The following is a 20,237-nucleotide window of genomic DNA, read 5'->3' as shown; positions in this document are numbered from 1 at the left end:
GTTGTGAAAATGACTATACGACTCAAAGCAGTCTACAGATTCAGTGCAGTCCCTATCAAATTACCAGTGGCATTTTTTACAGAACTAGAACAAAAAATCTTAAAATTTGTATGGAGACACAAAAGACCCTGAATAGCCAAAGCAGTCTTTTTTTTAAAATTAATTAATTAATTATATTTATTTTTGGCTGCATTGGGTCTTCGTTGCTGCATGTGGGCTTTCTCTAGTTGCGCTGAGAGGGGGCTGCTCTTTGTTGCAGTGCACAGGCTTCTCATTGCGGTGGCTTCTGTTGTTGAGGAGCATGGGCTCTAGAGCACATGGGCTTCAGTAGATGCAGTGCACGGGCTCAGTAGTTGTGGCTCGCAAGCTATAGAGTGCGGGCTCAGTAGTTGTGGTGCATGGGCTTAGTTGCTCCGTGACACGTGGGATCTTCCCAGACCAGGGCTTGAACCCATGTCCCCTGAATTGTCAGGCGGATTCTTAACCACTGCGCCACCAGGGAAGCCCCCAAAGCAATCTTGAGGGGAAAAATTGGAGCTGGAGGAATCAGACTCCCTGCCTTCAGACAATACTACAAAGCTACAGTAATCAAGACAGTATGGTACTGGCACAAAAACAGAAATTTAGATCAACGGAACAGGATAGAAAGCCCAGAGATAAACCCATGCACCTATGGTCAACTAATCTATGACAAAGGAGGCAAGGATATACAATGGAGAAAAGACAGTCTCTTCAGTAAGTGGTTCTGGGAAAACTGGACAGCTACATGTAAAAGAATGAACTTAGAACATTCCCTAACACCATACACAAAAATAAACTCAAAATGGATGAAAGACCTAAATGTGAGACCGGACACTATAAAACTCTTAGACGAAAGCGTAGGAAGAACACTCTTTGACATAAATCACAGCAAGATCTTTTTTGACCCACCTCCTAGAGTAATGGAAATAAAAACAAAAATAAACAAATAGGACCTAATGGAACTTAAAAGCTTTTGCACAGCAAGCTATAAACCAGACGGAAAGACAACCCTCAGAGCAGGAGAAAATATTTGCAAACGAATCAATGGACAAAGGATTAATCTCCAAAATATATAAACACCTCATGCAGCTCAATATTAAGAAAACAACCCAGTCAAAAAATGGGCAGAAGACCTAAATAGACATTTCTTGAAAGAAGACATACAGATGGCCAAGAGGCACAAGAAAAGCTGCTCAACATCAGTAATTATTAGAGAAATGCAAATCAAAACTACAATGAGGTATCACCTCACACCAGTTAAAACGGGCATCACCAGAAAATCTACAAACAACAAATGCTGGAGAGGGTGTGGAGGAAAGGGAACCCTCTTGCACTGTTGGTGGGAATGTAAATGGCTACGGAGAACAGTATGGAGGTTCCTTAAAAAACTAAAAGTAGAATTACCATATGACCCAGCAATCCCACTACTGGGCATATACCCTGAAAAAACCAAAATTCAAAAAGAGTCATGTACCAAAATGTTCATTGCAGCTCTATTTACAATAGCCCGGAGATGGAAACAACCTAAGTGCCCATCATTGGATGAATGGATAAAGAAGATGTGGCACATATATACAATGGAATATTACTCAGCCATAAAAAGAAACAAAATTGAGCTATTTGTAATGAGGTGGATAGACCTAGAGTCTGTCATACAGAGTGAAGTAAGTCAGAAAGAAAAAGACAAATACCGTATGCTAACACATATATATGGAATTTAAGAAAAAAAAATGTCATGAAGAACCTAGGGTAAGACAGGAATAAAGACGCAGACCTACTGGAGAATGGACTTGAGGATATCGGGAGGGGGAAGGGTGAGCTGTGACAGGGCGAGAGAGAGTCATGGACATATACACACTAACAAACGTAAGGTAGATAGCTAGTGGGAAGCAGCCACATGGCACAGGGATATTGGCTCGGTGCTTTGTGACAGCCTGGAGGGGTGGGATAGGGAGGGTGGGAGGGAGGGAGACACAAGAGGGAAGACATATGGGAACATATGTATAACTGATTCACTTTGTTATAAAGCAGAAACTAACACACCATTGTAAAGCAATTATACCCCAATAAAGATGTTAAAAAAAAAAAAGACATGCACCCCAATGTTCATTGCAGCACTATTTACAATAGCCAGGACATGGAAGCAGCCTAAATGTCCCTCAGCAGATGAATGGATAAAAAAGATGTGGTACATATATACAATGGAATATTACCCAGCCATAAAAAGGAATGAAATTGAGTCATTTGTAGAGATGTGGATGGATCTAGAGACTGTCATACAGAGGAAGGAAGTCAGAAAGAGAAAAACAAATATCGTATATTAACACATATCTGTGGAACCTAGAAAAATGGTACAGATGAACCGGTTTGCAGGGCATAAATTGAAACACAGATGTAGAGAACAAACATGGACACCAAGGGGGGAAAGTGGTGGGGGGAGGGTGGTGGTGTGATGAATTGGGAGATTGGGATTGACATATATACACTAATATGTATAAAATGGATAACTAATAAGAACCTGCTGTATAAAAAAATAAAATGAAATTCAAAAAAAAAAAAAAAAGAAACAAGAATCACATACCACAATGTTCATTACAGCTCTATTTACAATAGCCAGGACATGGAAACCCCCTAAGTGTGCTTCGACAGATGAATGGAGAAAGAAGATGTGGCACATATATACAATGGAATATTACTCAGCCATAAAAACGAATGAAAGTGAGTTATTTGTAGCGTGGTGGATGGACCCTGAGACTGTCATACAGAGTGAAGTAAGTCAGAAAGAGAAAAACAAATGCCGTATGCTAATACATATATATGGAATCTAAAAAAAAAAAATGGTCTGAAGAACCTAGGGTCAGGACAGGAATAAAGACGCAGACATAGAGAATGGACTTGAGGACACGGGGAGGGCGAAGGGTAAACTGGGACGAAGTAAGAGAGTGGCATGGACATATATACACTACCAAATGTAAAACAGAGAGCTAGTGGGAAGCAGCTGCATAGCACAGGGAGATCAGCTCCGTGATTTGTGACCACCTATAGGGGTGGGATAGGGAGGGTGGGAGGGAGACTCAAGAGGGAGGGGATACGGGTATGTATGTATATGTATAGCTGATTCACTTTGTTATACAGTAGAAACCAAGACACCATTGTAAAGCAATTATACTCCAATAAAGATGTTAAAAAATAATAAAATAAAAATTAAAAACAAAGAAAGAGAAATATCGTATATTAACACATATATGTGGAATCTAGAAAAATGGTACTGATGAACCGGTTTGCAAGGCAGAAATAGACACACAGATGTAGAGAACAAACATATGGACACCAAGGGGGGAAAGCAGGGGTGGGGTGTGGTGGTGGGATGAATTGGGAGATTGGGATTGACATGTATACACTAATATGCATAAAATAGATAAATAATAAACCTGCTGTAAAAAAAAAAGTAAAAAAACCCAATAGTTAAAAGAAATAATCATCTTTAAGTTCATCTTTTCCTTATAGTTTTTAATTTATAGGGGACATATATGATTGCCAATTTAATTTGAGAATTTTAAGTTAAAATGCAAAAATAAATAATAAAATGATATTTAGGTAAATTGATGGTCTAAAGCCAAAAAAATAAAATAAAATAAAGTGGGTTTTCTTTTTATGCAGACAGCATATATTTGAGTCTTGCTTTATTTTTTTAAATCCCATTTGGCAATCTGTGCATTTTAATTGAAGTATTTAGACTATTTACAATTCATACAATTATTGATATGGTTGGATTTAAATCTACTATTTTGCTGTTTGCTCTTATTTGTCCCATCTCTTCCTACTTTCTTCTACCTCTTTTGAATATTTTATTTTATTTATTACCACTATTTACTTATTAGCTACAATTCTTTTTTATTTAATTTTTTAGTGATTGTGTAAGGTTTTACAATATATAACTTAGCAATATATAACTTTAACTTAGCATACCTTCAAATAATATTGTACCACTTCATTTCTGGTATAATAACCTTATAAAAGTATACTTGTATTTCTCCCCTCTCCCATTCTTTGTGCTATTGTTGTTATATATATTTTAATGTTACATATATTATGAACCCTATAGTATATTTTAGTACTTTTGCTTTAGATAGCCAATTATATTCTAAAGAGATTAAAAATACAGGGAGAAGTGTATTGTATTTACCCACTGTGGTAGGCTTAAACAATGGCCCCGCATGATATCCATGTCCTTACCCTAGAGTCTGTGAATATGTTACCTTATATGGCAAAAGGGACTTTGCAGATGAGATTCAGAATCTTGAGGTGGAGAACTAACCCTGGATTATCCAGGTGGCCCCAATGATGTAATCACAAGTATCCTAATAAGAGGTAGATACTACTACAGAAATAGGAGATGTGATGACAGAAACAAGAGGCTGCACTGATGCAAGAAAGGGGCTACTTTCTTGCAAGTAAGGAAATGCAGGTGGCCCCTAGAATCTAGAAAAGGCAAGGAAACAGATTCTCCTCTAGTGACCTTCTAGAAGCAACCAGCCCAGCCAGCACCTTGACTTTAGCCCAGTGAAACTGATTTCATACTCTGGTTTCCAAAACTGTAAGAGAATAAATGTGTGTTGTTTTGAGCCACCATGTTTATGGTAATTTGTTACAGCAGCCATAAGAAACTAATACACCCACAATTTTTTACCATTTCCTATTGCTCCCCCTTTCTTTGTATAAATAGATTGAAATTTTTATGTGGTATCATACTCCTTTTGCCTGAGGAACTTCTTGCAGTGCACATCCAAGTGGTAATAAATTCTCTCAGCTTCTGTTTCTCTGAAGATGTCTTTATTTCTCCTTCATATTTGAAATATCTTTACTGGGTAGAGAGAATTCTGTTTACTGGTTGTTTGGGTTTTTTCCTCCCCTTTCAGTACTTTAAATTTGTCACTCCATTATCTTCTGGAATGTATATTTCCTTTATTTTTTTAATAAAAAATTTTGTATTGAAGTATAGTTGGTTTACAATGTTGTGCTAATTTCTGCTATACAGCAGTGACAGTTAAACACATGTATACATTATTTTTTTACTATTCTTTTCCATTATACTTTATCCCAGGAAATTGGCTATAGTTCCCTGTGCAATACAGTAGGACTTTTGTTGTTTATCCATTTTAAATGTAATAGTTTGCATCTACTAACTCCAAACTCCCAGTCCATCCCTCTCCTTCCCCCCTCCCCCCTCCCCCTTGCAACCACAATTCTGTTCTCTATGCCTGTGAGTCTGTTTCTGTTTTGTAGATAGGTTCATTTGTGCTATAGTTTAGATCCCACTTATAAGTGATATCATATGGTATTTTTCTCTTTCTGACTTACTTAGTACGATAATCTCTAGTTGCATCCATGTTGCTGCAAATGGCATTATTTCATTCTTTTTTATGGATGAGTAGTATTCCATTGTATGTATTTACCACATCTTCTTTGTCCATTCATCTGTCAATGAACATTTAGGTTGTTTCCATGTCTAGGCTATTGTGAATAGTGCTGCTATGAACATAGGGGTGCATGTATCTTTTGGAACTATAGTTTTGTCTGGGTATATGCCAAGGAGTGGGATTGCTGGATCGTATGGTAACTCTATTTTCAGTCTTCTGAGGAAGCTTCATACTGTTTTCCATAGTGGCTGCACCAATTTACATTCCCACCAGCAGTGTAGGAGTGTTCCCTTTTCTCCAGACCCTCCCCAGCATTTATTATTTGTAGACTTTTTGATGATGGCCATTCTAACTGGTGTGAGGTGTTACCTCATTGTAGTTTTGATTTGCATCTCTCTAATAATTAACGATGTTGAGCATCTTTTCATGTACCTATTGGCCATCTGTATGTCTTCTTTGTTGAAATGTCTATTAGGGTGTTCTGCCCACTTTTTAAAAATCATTTATTGGATTTATTTATTTATTTTTAATAGATCTTTATTGGAGTATAATTGCTTCACAGTACCGTGTTAGTTTCTGTTGCACAACAAAGCAAATCAGCCATGTGCATACACAAGTCCCCACATACACTCCCTCTTGAGCCTCCCTCCCATCCTCCCTATCCCACCCCTCTCATTCATCGCAAAGCACGGAGCTGATCTCCCTGTGTTATGCTGATACTTCCCACCAGCCAACTATTTTACATTCAGTAGTGTATATATGTCGTTGCTACTCTCACATTGCCCCAGCTTTGCCCTCCCACCCCATGTCATCAAGTCAATTCTCTATGTCTACCTCTTTAGTCCTGCCCTGCAACTATGTTCTTCAGATTCTTTTTTTTTTTTTTTTTAGATTCCATATATATGTGTTAGCATGCGGTATTTGTTTTTCTCTTTCTGACTTACTTCACTCTGTATGACAGACTCTAGGTCCATCCACCTCACTACAAATAACTCACCTTCATTTCTTTTTATGGCTAAGTAATATTCCATTGTATATATGTCACATCTTTTTTATCCATTCATCTGTTGATGGACACTTAGGTGGCTTCCATGTCCCGGCTATTGTAAATAGAGCTGCAGTGAACATTGTGATACATGACTCTTTTTGAATTACGGTTTTCTCAGGGTATATGCCCAGTAGTGGGATTGCTGGGTCGTATGGTAGTTCTATTTTTAGTTTTTTAAGGAAGCTCCATACTGTTCTCCATAGTGGCTGTATCAATTTACATGCCCACCAACAGAGCAAGAGGGTTCCCTTTTCTCCACACCCTCTCCAGCATTTATTGTTTGTAGATTTTTTGATGATGGCCATTCTGACTGGTGTGAGGTGATACCTCATTGTAGATTTGATTTGCATTTCTCTAATGATTAGTGATGTTGAGCATCGTTTCATGTGTTTGTTGATAATCTGTATATCTTCTTTGGAGAAGTGTCTATTTAGGTCTTCTGCCCATTTTTGGATTGGGTTGTTTGTTTTTGATATTGAGCTGCATGAGCTGCTTGTAAATTTTGGAGATTAATTCTTTGTCAGTTGCTTCATTTGCAAATATTTTCTCCCATTCTGAAGGTTGTCTTTTCATCTTGATTATTGTTTCCTTTCCTGTGCAAAAGCTTTTAAGTTTCATTAGGTCCCATTTGTTTATTTTTGCTTTTTTTCCATTTCCCTAGGAGGTGAGTCAAAAAAGATCTTGCTGTGATTTATGTCATAGAGTGTTCTTCCTGTGTTTTTCTCTAAGAGTTTTATACTGTCTGGCCTTCCATTTAGGTCTTTAATCCATTTTGAATTTATTTTTGTGTATGGTGTTAGGGAGTGTTCTAATTTCATTCTTTTACAGGTAGCTGTCCAGTTTTCCCAGCACAACTTATCCAAGAGGCTGTCTTTTCTCCATTGTATATTCTTGCCTCCTTTATCAAAAATAAGGTGACCATATGTGTGTGGGTTTATCTCTGGGCTTTCTATCCTGTTCCATTGATCTATATTTCTGTTTTTGTGCCAATACCATACTGTCTTAATTACTGTAGGTTTGTAGTATAATCTGAAGTCAGGGAGCCTGATTCCTCCAGCTCTGTTTTTCCTTTTCAAGATTGCTTTGGCTGTTTGGGGTCTTTTGTGTTTCCATACATATTGTGAAATTTTTTGTTCTAGTTCTGTGAAAAATGCCAGTGGTAATTTGATAGGGATTGCATTGAATCTGTAGATTGCTTTGGGGTGTATAGTCATTTTCACAGTGTTGATTCTTCCAATCCAAGAACATGGTGTATCTCTCCATCTCTTTGTATCATATTTAATTTCTTTTATCAGTATCTTATAGTTTTCTGCGTACACGTCTTTTGTCTCCTTAGGTAGGTTTATCTAGGTATTTTATTCTTTTTGTTGCAGTGGTAAATAGGAGTGTTTCCTTAATTTCTCTTTCAGATTTTTCACCATTAGTATATAGGAATGCAAGGGATTTCTGTGCATTGATTTTGTATCCTGCTACTTTACCAAATTCATTGATTAGCTCTACTAGTTTTCTGGTAGCATCTTTAGGTTTCTCTATTTATAGTGTCTTGTCATTTGCAAACAGTGACAGTTTTACTTCTTCTTTTCTGATGTGGATTCCTTTTATATCTTTTTCGCCTCTGATTGCTGTGGCTAAAATTTCCAAAACTATGTTGAATCATAGTGGTGAGAGTGGACAATCTTGTCTTGTTCCTCATCTTAGAGGAAATGGTTTCAGTCTTTCACCCTTGAGAATGATGTTGGCTGTGGGTTTGTCATATATGGCCTTTATTATGTTGACGTAAGTTCACTCTATGCCTCTTTTCTGGAGGGTTTTTTATCATAAATGGGTGTTGAAGTTTGTCGAAAGCTTTTCCTGCATCTGTTGAGATGATCATATGTTTTTTCTCCTTCAGTTTGTTAATATGGTGTATCACATTGATTGATTTGCATATATTGAAGAATCCTTGCATTCCTGGGATAAACCCCACTTGATCATGGTGTATGATCCTTTTAATGTGTTGTTGGATTCTGTTTGCTAGTATTTTGTTGAGGATATTTGCATCTATGTTCATCAGTGATATTGGCCTGCAGTTTTCTTTCTTTGTGACATCTTTGTCTGGTTTTGGTATCAGAGTGATGGTGACCTCGTAGAATGCGTTTGAGAGTGTTCCTACCTCTGCTATATTTTGGAAGAGTTTGAGAAGGATAGGTGTTAGCTCTTCTCTAAGTGTTTGATAGAATTTGCCTGTGAAGCCATCTGGTCCTGGCCTTTTGTTTGTTGGAAGATTTTTAATCACAGTTTCAATTTCAGTGCTTGTGATTGGTCTGTTTGTATTTTCTATTTCTTCCTGGTTCAGTCTCGGAAGGTTGTGCTTTTCTAAGAATTTGTCCATTTCTTCCAGGTTGTCCATTTTATTGGTATATAGTTGCTTTTAGTAATGTCTCATGATCCTTTTTATTTCTGCAGTGTCAGTTGTTACTTCTTTTTCTTTTCTAATTCTATTGATTTGAGTATTGTCCCTTTTTTTCTTTATGAGTCTGGCTAATGGTTTATCAATTTTGTTTATCTTCCTCAAAGAACCAGCTTTTACTTTTATTGATCTTTGCTATTGTTTCCTCCATTTGTTTTCATTTATTTCTGCTCTGATCGTTATGATTTCTTTCCTTCTTCTAACTTTAGGGTTTTTTTGTTCTTCTTTCTCTAATTGCTCTAGGTGTAAGGTTAGGTTTTTTATTTCAGATGTTTCTTGTTTCCTGAGGTAGATTTGTATTGCTATAAACTTCCCTCTTAGAACTGCTTTTGGTGCATCCCATAGGTTTTGGGTCATCATGTTTTCATTGTCATTTGTTTCTAGCTGTTTTTTGATTTCCTCTTTGATTTCTTCAACTATCTCTTGGTTATATAGTAGTGTATTGTTTAGTTTCCATGTGTTTGTATTTTTTACAGATTTTTTCCTGTAATTGCTATCTAGTCTCATAGCGTTGTGGTAGGAAAAGATACCTGATACCATTTCAGTTTTCTTAAATATACCAAGGCTTGCTTTGTGACCCAAGATATGATCTATCCTGGAGAATGTTCCATGAGCACTTGAGAAAAATGTGTAATCTGCTGTTTTTTGGATGGAATGTCCTATAAATATCAACTAAGTGCATCTTTTTTAATGTATCATTTAAAGCCTCTGTTTCCTTATTTATTTTCCTTTTGAATGATCTGTCCATTGGTGACAGTGGGGTGTTAAAGTCTCCTACTATGATTGTGTTACTGTCGATTTCCCCTTTCATGGCTGTTAGCATTTGCCTAATGTATTGAGGTGCTCCTATGTTGGGTGCATAAATTTTTACAATTGTTATATCTTCTTGGATTGATCCATTGATCATTATGTAGTGTCGTTCTTTTTCTCTTGTAATAGTCTTTATTTTAAAGTCTATTTTGTCTGATATGTGAATTGCTACTCCAGCTTTCTTTTGATTTCCATTTGCATGGAATATCTTTTTCCATCCCCTCACTTTCAGTGTGTATGTGTCCCTAGGTTTGAAGTGGTTTTCTTGTAGACAGCATATATATGGGTCTCATTTTTGTATCCATTCAGCCAGTCTATGTCTTTTGGTTGGAGCATTTAGTCCATTTACCTTTAAGGTAGTTATCAATATGTATGTTCCTATTACCATTTTGTTAATTGTTTGGGGTTTGTTATTGTAGGTCTTTTCCTTCTCTTCTGTTTCCTGCCTAGAGAAGTTCCTTTAGCATTTGTTGTAAAGCTGCTTTGGTGGAGCTGATTTCTCTTAGTTTTTGCTTGTCTGTAAAGGTTTTAATTTCTCTGTCTATTCTGAATGAGATCCTTGCTGTGTAGAGTAATATTGATTTTAGCTTTTTCCCTTTCATCACTTTAAAATTTTCCTGCCACTCCCTTCTGGCTTGCAGAGTTTCTGCTGAAAGATCAGCTGGTAACCTTATGGGGATTCCCTTGTATGTTATTTGTTGTTTTTCCCTTCCTGATTTTACTATTTTTTTGTGTGTTTAATTTTTGATAGTTTGATTAATATTTGTCTTGGCACGTTTCTCTTTGAATTTATCCTGTATGGGACTCTCTGCACTTCCTGGACTTGATTGACTATTTCCTTACCCATATTAGGGAAGTTTTCAATTACAATCTCTTCAAATATTTTCTCAGTCCCTTTCTTTTTCTCTTCTTCTGGGACCCCTATTATTTGAATGTTGGTGCATGTAATATTGTCCCAGACGTCTCTGAGACTGTCCTCAATTCTTTTCATTCTTTTTTCTTTATTCTCCTCTGTGGTAATTATTTCCGCTATTTTATCTTCCAGGTCAGTTAAACATTCTTTGGCTCAGTTATTCTGCTATTGATTCCTTCTAGAGAATTTTAAATTTCATTTATTGTGTTGTTCATCATTGTTTGTTTGCTCTTTAGTTCTTCTAGGTCCTAAAAGTTTTTTTTTTTTTACATTCCCTTTCTGATATTTCATTGTTAGTGTAAAGAAATGTGGGGAGGGGAGGGATAGTTTGGGAGTGTGGGATTGACATTTACACACTGCTATATTTAAAATAGACAACCAACAAGGATCTGCTGTTTAAAAAAATGCAAACAATTTCTGAATGTTAATCTTGTATCCTGCTACTTTGCTGAATTCATTTATTAGATCTAGTAGTTTTTGATGAAGTTCTTAGGGTTTTCTATATCTAGTATCATGTCGTCTGCATATAGTGTCAGTTTTACCTCTTCCTCTCCAATCTGAATACGTTTTATTTACTTTTTTCTTTTCTGATTGCTGTGGCTAGGACTTCCAATACTATGTTGAATAGAAGTGGTGAGAGTGGGCATCCTTGTCTTGTTCCAGATTTTAGCAGGAAGGGTTTCAGCTTTTCACCATTGAGTATTATATTGGCTGTGGGTTTGTCAGAAATGGCTTTTATTATGTTGAAATATGTTCTCTCTGTACCTACTTTGGTAACAGTTTTTATCATGACTGGATGTTGAATTTTGTCAAATGCTTTTCTGCATTTATTGAGATGGTCATGTGGTTTTTGAATTTTCTTTTGTTTATGTGGTGTATTACATTGATTGATTTGCATATGTTGAACCACCCTTTTGAACTTGGGATGAATCCCACTTCATTGTGGTGTATGACCTTTTTTGTGTGTTGTTGGATTTGGTTTGCTAATATTTTGTTGAGGATTTTTGCATCTATATTCATCAAAGATATTGATCTGTAATTTTCTTTTTTGGTGGTATCATTGTCTGGTCTTGGTATCAGGGTGATGGTGGCTTAATAGAATGTCTTTGGGAGTGTACCCTGCTGTTGAATCTTTTGGAAGAGTGAGAAGGATCACTATAAGTTCTACTTTGTATGTTAGGTAGAATTTGCCTGTGAAGCCATCTGGGCCTGGACTTTTGTTCATAGGGGGTTGTTTTGTTTTGTTTTTTGTTTGTTTGTTTTTACAGATTCTATTTCATTTCTAGTGATCAGTCTGTTCAAATTAACTATTTCTTCTTGATTTAATTTTGGTGGGCTGTATATTTCTAGAAAGTTGTCCATTTCTTCTTGGTTGTCAAATATGTTGTCATATAATTGTTCATAGTATTCTCTTATGGTTTTTTTTTTTAATTAAAAAAATTGTTTTTTGGCCACACCATGCATCTTGCAGGATCTTAATTCCCCAACCAGGGATCAAACTTGGGCCCAGAGCAGTGAAAGTGTGAAGTCCTAATCACTGGACTGCCAGGGAATTCCCTCTCTTATGTTTGTTTGTTTTTTTTTTTCTTTCTTGTATTTCTGCAGTATCAGTTGAGATTTCTCCTTTTTTATTTCTTATTTTATTTGGGTTCACTCTCTTTTCTTCTGGTGAGCCTGACCAGAGGTTTGTCAATTTTGTTTACCCTTTCAAAGAACCAGCTCTTGACTTTATTGATTTTTTTTCTATTTTTTTAATCTCTATTTTATTTATTTCCTTCTGCATCTTTATTATTTCCTTCCTTTTGCTGACTTTAGGTTTCGTTTGTTCTTCTTTTTCTGATTCTTTTAGGTGGTATGTTAGGTTGTTTATTTGAGATTTTTCTTATTTTTTAAGGAAGGCCTGTATCACTATGAACTTCCCTCTAAGAACTGCTTTTGCCGCATCCCATAAATTTTGTATGATTGTCTTTTCATTGTCGTTTGTCTCAAGGTACTTTTAAATTTCCTTTTTGATTTCCTTGTTGACCCATTGGTTTTTTAGTAGCATGGTGTTTGGTCTCCATGAAATTATTTTTTTCTCATTTCTTTTCCTGTGGTTGATTTCTAGTTTCATGCCGTTGTGGTGAGAGAAGATGCTTGAAATAATTTCTATACTCTTTAATTTGCTGAGATTAGTTTTGTGCCCTAGTATGTGGTCAATCCTAGAGACTGTCCCATGTGCACTTGCAAAATATGTGGGGTTTTCTTTGATGTGATATCCTGAAAATATCAATTAAATCTGTTCTGTTGTATCATTTAGGATCTCTGTTGCCTTATTGATTTTCTGTCTAGGAGATCTGTCCACTGATGTGAGTGGGGTGTTAAAGTCTCTTATTTCATTCCCATCAGTTTCTCCCTTTATGTCTGTTAGTATTTGGGTGCTCCTATATTGGGTGCATATATGTTGACGAGTGTAAAATCCTCTTCTTGTATTGATCCTTTTACCATTATATAGTGTCCTTCTTTATCTTTCTCTGTGGCCTTTGTTTTAAAATCTATTTTGTCTGATATGAGTATTGCAACTCTCGCTTTCTTGTCATTTCCGTTTCCATCCCTTCACTTTGAATCTATGTGTGTCCTTTGCCGTAAGGTGGGTCTCTTGTAGGCAGCATATTGTAGGCTCTTTTTTTTTTAATCCAGTCTGCCACTCTACGTCTTCTGATTGGAGGGTTCAGTCCATTGACATTTAAGGTAATTATTGATATGTATGTATTTATTGCCATTTCAAGTCTTGTTTTCCAGTTGACTCTATGTTTCTTTTTTGTTCCTTTTTCTTTTTGTGGTTTGATGATTGCCTTTTATTTTATACTTGTGTTCTCTTCTTTTTGTTTTTTGTGAATCTATTGTATGTTTTTGATTTGTGGTTGCCCTGTTTTTCAAGTATTTTAACCCCTTCCTATATCTTCTTGCTTTAGACTTATAGTCTTATAGGTTCAAACACATTCTTGAAAAAAAAAACAACTGCATTTTCTTACTCTCCTTCCCCACATTTTATGATTTTGATGTTCTTTTTTACATTTTCATGTTTATCCTTTTGCTGTTCTTTTGTTTATCATCGCTTTCACAAATAGGTTTTCGTTTTTGTTTTTTTCTTTTTGATCTGTATACTGGCTACTTTAAGTGATTTACTTTCCAATTTTGATTTCCTTCTTTTTATATCTTCTTGCTTCTTTTCTATCTAAAGAAGACCTTTCAATATTTCTTTTAGGTTAGGTTTAGTATTGCTGTATTCTTTTAGTTTTTGCTTGTCTGAAAAATTCTTTAATTTTTCTCCTATTCTAAATGATATTCTTGCTGGTTAGAATATTCTAGATTGCAGATTTTTCTCTTTTAAGGCTTTAAAAATATTTTGCCACTCCCTTCTGGCCTGCAGTGTTTCTGTAGAGAAATCAGCTGATAGCCTTATGGGGTTTCCCTTGTAATTAACTCTTTGTTTTTCTTTTGCTGCCTTTAGAATCCTCTCTTTATCTTTAACTTTTGCCATTTTTATTATCATATGTCTTGGTGTAGGTCTGTTTGGGTTCATCTTGTTTGGGACCCTCTGTGCTTCCTGTACCTGGATATCTGTTTCCTTCTTTAGGTTTGGGAAGTTTTCAGCCATAATTTTTTCATATACATTTTCAATCCCCTTTTCTCTGTCTTCTCCTTCTTCCCTATTATGTGTAGATTGGCACGCTTTATGTTATCTTATATTGCTTTCATTTTTTTTTCATTTGGCTTTCTGTTTGCTGTTTTGATTGGGTAATTTCCATTATTCTGTCTTCCAGGTCATTTATTCTTTCTTCTGCATTATGCATTCTGCTATTCATTGCCTTCAGCTCAGCTTTCATCTTAGCAAATGAATTTTCTAATTTTTCCTGGCTTCTCCTTATAGTTTCTAGTTCCTTTTTTACAGTAATCTGCATTTCTCTGATAGCCTTTCTTAATTCCTTCAGTATTTTCATTTTCACCTCCTTTTTTTTAACATCTTTATTGGAGTATAATTGCTTTACAATATTGTGTTAGTTCACCTCTTTTTTGAATTTGGTGTCTGTTAGACTGAAGAGGTCTGTTTCATTGCTTGTTCCTTCAGGGGAATTCTCTTGGTCTTTTAACTGGTGGTGGTTCCTCTGCTTCTTCATTTTGCTTATATTTCTCTTACTCTGTGAGTTTAGGAGAAACAGTTATCTACTGTAGTCTTGGAGGGCTATTCATATGCGGGAGCATCCCTATGTGGCATGTGTGGGTTTAATATTTTTTTGGTGTGAGGGCTGTCTTTGGTTTGGATGCTTGCTGTCTGTTTCCTCAGCGTGTACTGGCCGTTATCCCCTTGCCAGGGGGTGTGCAGGTGTGTGGCCCACGCGGGCTCCCAGGAAGGCAGGGGCAGTGTTTGGTGCCAAGTCAAGGGACCCTCAGTGGCAGCAACGGTCCATGCCCGTCTCTGAAGTCCAAGGTGGCAACGGTGGCTCGCACCTGCCCTCAGAGTTCCAGTAGGCGGTGCCCTACATGGAGAAAGAAGCTCCTATGGTGGCCCTGCCCCTGTCTTTCACGCCACCCAACAGTAGCGCCTTGCCTCTCTGGCGGGCCCAGGCTTCTTCCCATACTCCCTCAGTTGTGGTGAGCACACCCTGGCCCCCGCAGGCTGCCTTGACACAGCCAATCCCAGTCCTCTCCCTGGTCTGACCTGTGAAGCCCAAGCCTCAGCCCTCAGTCCCTGCCACCAGTGAGGGGACTTAGCAGTGTGCAGAAACGTTTCCTTTTTCACAGCTCCCTCCTGGGGGCACAGGTCCTGCCCCAATTCCTTTCTCTCTCTCTCTCTCTCTCTTTTTCTTTTGTCCTACTCACTGATGTGGAGATTTTCTTGCTCTTTTGGAAGCCTGAGGTCTTTTGCCAGCGTTCAGTAGGTATTCTGTGAGAATCGTTCCACATGTAGATGTATTTTTGATGTATTTGCAGGAGAAGGTGAGCTTCCTGTCCTACTCCCCCACCATCTAGATCCGATCCTGTATTGTAAGTTTTCTGATGAGAAGTTTGCAGCCACTCTTAAATTTACTCCTCTGTACATATGTTTTTTTTTTTGGGGGGGGGCAGCTGCTTTGATGATTTTTTTCTGGGGTTTCCGCAATTTGACTGTGATGTACCTAGATGTGTTTCTCTTTGTATTGATCTTGCTGAAGATGCTCTAAGCTTCTTGAATCTCTGGTGTTTTTGTCTTGCATTAATATTGGGAAAGTCTTAGCAATTATCTCTTCAGATAGCTTTTCTCCCCTGTTCTTTCTCTGTCCTTCTCTGCCTCTCTCCCCTTCTCCCTCTGCTTCTCCTCTCTCCCCCTCTTCTTTTTTCCCTTTATCCCTTTCCTACTTCTGGGACTCCAGTTGTCTATACTTTAGACAGTTTGATATCATCCCATGCTCTCAGTTGCTCTTTTCTCTCTCTCTCCCTCTTTCACTCCTTCTTCTCTTTTTATTTCCCTTTGGATAATTTTTATTAACCTAATGTTCAGTTTCACTTATTCTTTTCTATGTCCAGTCAACTTATTCATTTCTGGTAATTAAAATTTTTTTTTAATTTTTAGCAGTTCTGTTTGTGCCTTTTTTAATAGTTGCCAACTTTTTGCTGAAATTGCCTATCTGTTCAACATGTCCACCTTTTCAACTAAATCTTTTAAGATGTTAAACTTGGTTATTTTAAAGTCTTTGCTTGATAGTTCTAACGTCTGGATGGGTCCCCTTGGTCTGGTTCTGTTAACTACTTTTCTCTTTATAATGAGGCATTTCTTTTTCTTATTTCTGTGTCTATTAATTTTTTTACTGAATGCGTGATCTTGTGTGTACCAGGATAGTAGGGACTGAGGTAAATAGCGTTTATGCCTAGAAAAGGGCATGCGTTTCATTCTATCAGGTCGTTAGTGTGGAGTGTTGAGTCAACCCAGTTGGGAGTTGTGCCGTGGGCTGCTGCTGCCTTGTGCTAGCACGAGGCCTGGAGTGCTGGAAGGTTCTCAGAATTCCTGCTTCAGATTTAGCTTTTAGGAGGCCTTGCTGCCTCTTTCTCCTGTGCCTGCAGGAATGGGGTGGGGTGGGTGGCGTGGAACCTTTCTCTCCACTCTCACCTCTTAGTCTACCTCCAGTGATAGGCTGCTGCTGTTACTTGATATAGGCTCGTGGAAGGGGTCGAGGGATTTATCAGGCTTTTCCTGAGGTTTTCCAGTTCTCCTGTTGCAACCTCAGTCTTCAGTGGGCCTTGTGTGCCTGAGCCTCATGGGTGGGGCTTTCTCAGAGGTTCCTGTGTCAGTGGAGGTCTTGATGGGATATCTTGACTCTCTTCCACCTCTGTGCACCGAGCATGTTGGGATTAATATGAACATTGTTGGGAAATGAACATTGTTGGGAAAGGATACTCCAGAAGTTATTGATCACTCAACAGAGTGATCTTAAAAGATTGTAGCTCTGACCCCATCACCTGCTGAAAAGCCCTCTCATGCCCTCTGGGGCCCTTAGGTCAAAGGCTTTGAGCTCTTTAGTCTCCAGCCTCTCACCCTGACCTTCCTTTGGTTATTTCTGTAAGTCTTGTCTGTCTCCCTAGTCCCAGACCATCAGTTTTGAGAGCAGATGCCTTGTTTTCTGAGTATTGCTAGAAAGGAAATGGTGCCTGGCACGTGGTAGGGACTCAGCAACTGTCTTACTGTCTTGAACAGATGAGGAGTGAGGGTAAACCTGGAAAGCCCCTGTTTTCCAGCAGGTAGACTCCTGCCCGGCCTCCAGGTTCATGCACAGACGTCACAGGGAAGCCTTTCTGGGGACCTCCCCACTCCAGTGCCCCCAGCCGTGTGCTCGTCGGTCCCACAGGACTGATATTCCTGCTTGTGCTTCCGCTCGTTCCTCCTGGTTCCCCAGGGCAGTGACGTGCCAGCCAGGCCTGCCCCACCCAGCGCCCGGCAGGCACCTGGCGGGCCTGCAGGGGCCCTTTGCTGCCCTAGCTTTGGGCTGATTCTGCAGTGCATGCTGAGTTAAACTTTTCAAAGCCTCTTTTTCTGTTTTAGGCAAAGTGAATCATCACATTCGCCCCGTGGAAGTAAGAGGACTTGGGCTGGAAGCATGTGGTGCATCCTTCGAGGCTGGAGGCGAGGGAGCCTGGGCCCATGGGGAGCCCTGGGGCAGCACTGGCCCCAGGGCATCCGTGCTCTGGCCAGCGAGCGCCCCCGGATTAGGGGTGAGTACAGCCACGTGGTGGTGGGTGCGGGCTCCGCTGGCTGCGTGCTGGCCGGCCGGCTCACAGAGGATCCCGACAAGCGAGTGCTGCTGCTGGAGGCCGGGCCCAAGGATGTGTTTGCGGGGAGCAAGCGGCTCCTGTGGAAGATCCACATGCCCGCAGCCCTCGTGGCCAACCTGTGCGATGACAGGTACAACTGGTGCTACCACACGGAGCCGCAGCCGGGCCTGGACGGCCGCGTGCTGTACTGGCCACGTGGCCGGGTCTGGGGCGGCTCGTCGTCGCTCAATGCCATGGTCTACATCCGTGGGCACGCCGAGGACTACGAGCGCTGGCAGCGGGAGGGCGCGGTGGGCTGGGACTACGCGCACTGCCTGCCCTACTTCCGCAAGGCGCAGGCGCATGAGCTGGGTGCCGGGAGGTACCGCGGCGGCGACGGCCCCCTGCGGGTGTCCCGGGGCAAGAGCGGCCACCCGCTGCACCGCGCGTTCCTGGAGGCGGCGCAGGAGGCCGGCTACCCCCTCACCGAGGACATGAACGGCTTCCAGCAAGAGGGCTTCGGCTGGATGGATATGACCATCCACGAAGGTAGCGCGAGGCCTCCGATTCCCCATCTCCCAGGTTCCTCCTCTAAAAACGAAACGCTGCTCTATCACAGTCCCGACCCTCCTGCCCCCACCTGTCATGGTCAGTAAGTGTGGACAGACTGGGACTGGTTTGAGGTGGAGGGGATATGACAGATTACACTGGCGACAGGCCACAGAATACCATTCAAAGCCAATGAGAAGTGACTCGGAGATGGTGACCCCTTGGGCATCCTCTGGTCCCTGTTGATGTGGAATGAAGAGGCAGCTCTCCGGCCACACAGCCCCAAGTTTTAAAGCCGTACAGATGGGCGTACTGAGGCACAGAGCAGTGACGGGCCTTGCAGCAGGGCAGAGGCAAGGCCCGGGTGGACCCAGGGCTCTCATTATCAGCCACTCCTGGTCTCTGTCGTCCTGTCAAGGGTGAGGGATGTTTTCCCACCTGCATCCAGGGGCCCCAGGTAGATGTGGATGTCAGTTGGACAGGGTATTTTGGTCTCAGCCTTCCTTTGAAGGCAGAACTTGCACAGTCAGGGGAAGGGCAAATTCCCTCTTTCTGCAGTCCTTCCCTACCTCCCACTCCACGATAGGTGCCTAGGGAACAGGCTGGGGCTGTGACTGATCTTGCTCTGTCCTGCAGGCAAGCGCTGGAGCACGGCCTGTGCGTACCTGCATCCGGCACTGAGCCGCCCCACCCTCACGGCTGAGACCCAGACATTTGTGAGCAGGGTGCTGTTTGAAGGTACCCGTGCAGTGGGTGTGGAGTACATCAAGAACGGCCAGAGCCACAGGGTGAGTGAATGACCACCACATGGGCAGCTCACATGGCTGGGAGGGAGTGGGCAGTGACCCCGTGGTCATGCTCAGTCAGTGTGGGTGGGTAGGAGTCACGTCCTTGTCTCCATCAACATGATGATAAGGAGTGAGCGGCTGGTGGCAACAGCCTGAAAGACTGTCCCCAAGAGGTGGTGGCCTGGCAGAGGTCAGGAAGCCCCAGTCTAGCCACCTGCACAGGGCCCGTGGTGCCCGGGCATGAGTGCCCCCATGAACCTCTTTCTGCTATTGCCTTCCACACTTGTCCAGAAATTGATAGGTTTATATCAGAGGCTTTAAAAACCGTACCTGTGATCACACTCCCTACTTCTGCACTGTGCTGTTTTCCACTTAGGAGCACGTGGGGATTGTTCTGCATCCCACGTGAAGATCTCGCTCACCATGTGCTTTATTTAAACTGCTTGTTTGAGTGCCTGCTTCCATTTATCTCATTTAAGCTCTACAGTCCTGTTTTTAAGACCATCGTCACGGTCAGGCTGTTACAGAATACATCAGAGTATGAACCACGCTTGATTTCCGATCACACACACCCACAGCTGCACGTGTGGGCTACTTTCACCTAGGGGCGCCCTGAGCATCCTCTTCCTTGCTCTGGAGCCTGTGGGCAGGATCCCCACCCACCATGTGGGTGCGTCATGCCAAGGCTGTATTCTTGGGGTTCTGACTGGCTTTTCTGGGAAAGTGTGAGCTGCCTGGCCCCTCGCCTCTTCCAGGCTTTCGCCAGCAAGGAGGTGATCCTGAGCGGAGGTGCTATCAACTCTCCGCAGCTGCTCATGCTGTCGGGCGTGGGCAATGCAGACGACCTCAAGCAACTGGGCATCCCGGTGGTGTGCCACCTTCCCGGTGAGCTCTCTTCCCCACTGCGCCCCAGAGGTGTCCCTGTTAAATAAAAGTTATTATACTTTATTAGCATGGAGTGGGGAGGGGACAG

General features: G+C 40.7%; 1 protein-coding gene across 2 annotated transcripts in view; it reads left to right on the top strand.

Annotated features, from left to right (window-relative positions):
- CHDH (choline dehydrogenase) overlaps positions 1-20,237 on the top strand; it is a 74,523-nt gene that overhangs the window by 34,970 nt on the left and 19,316 nt on the right. For both annotated transcript variants that reach the window (XM_067754780.1, XM_067754779.1), the window contains 3 exons: positions 17,719-18,476; positions 19,113-19,264; positions 20,020-20,149. In XM_067754780.1, coding sequence (XP_067610881.1) covers positions 17,774-18,476; positions 19,113-19,264; positions 20,020-20,149 — 985 coding nt within the window. In that variant the 5' untranslated portion in view covers positions 17,719-17,773. The remainder of the gene's footprint in view (positions 1-17,718; positions 18,477-19,112; positions 19,265-20,019; positions 20,150-20,237) is intronic.

This window comes from Pseudorca crassidens, chromosome 10 (genome assembly GCF_039906515.1).
Source record: "Pseudorca crassidens isolate mPseCra1 chromosome 10, mPseCra1.hap1, whole genome shotgun sequence".
Classification (NCBI taxonomy): domain Eukaryota; kingdom Metazoa; phylum Chordata; class Mammalia; order Artiodactyla; family Delphinidae; genus Pseudorca; species Pseudorca crassidens.
Note: the sequence above shows the minus strand (reverse complement) of the source record. Positions and strands in the feature narration are given on the sequence as shown.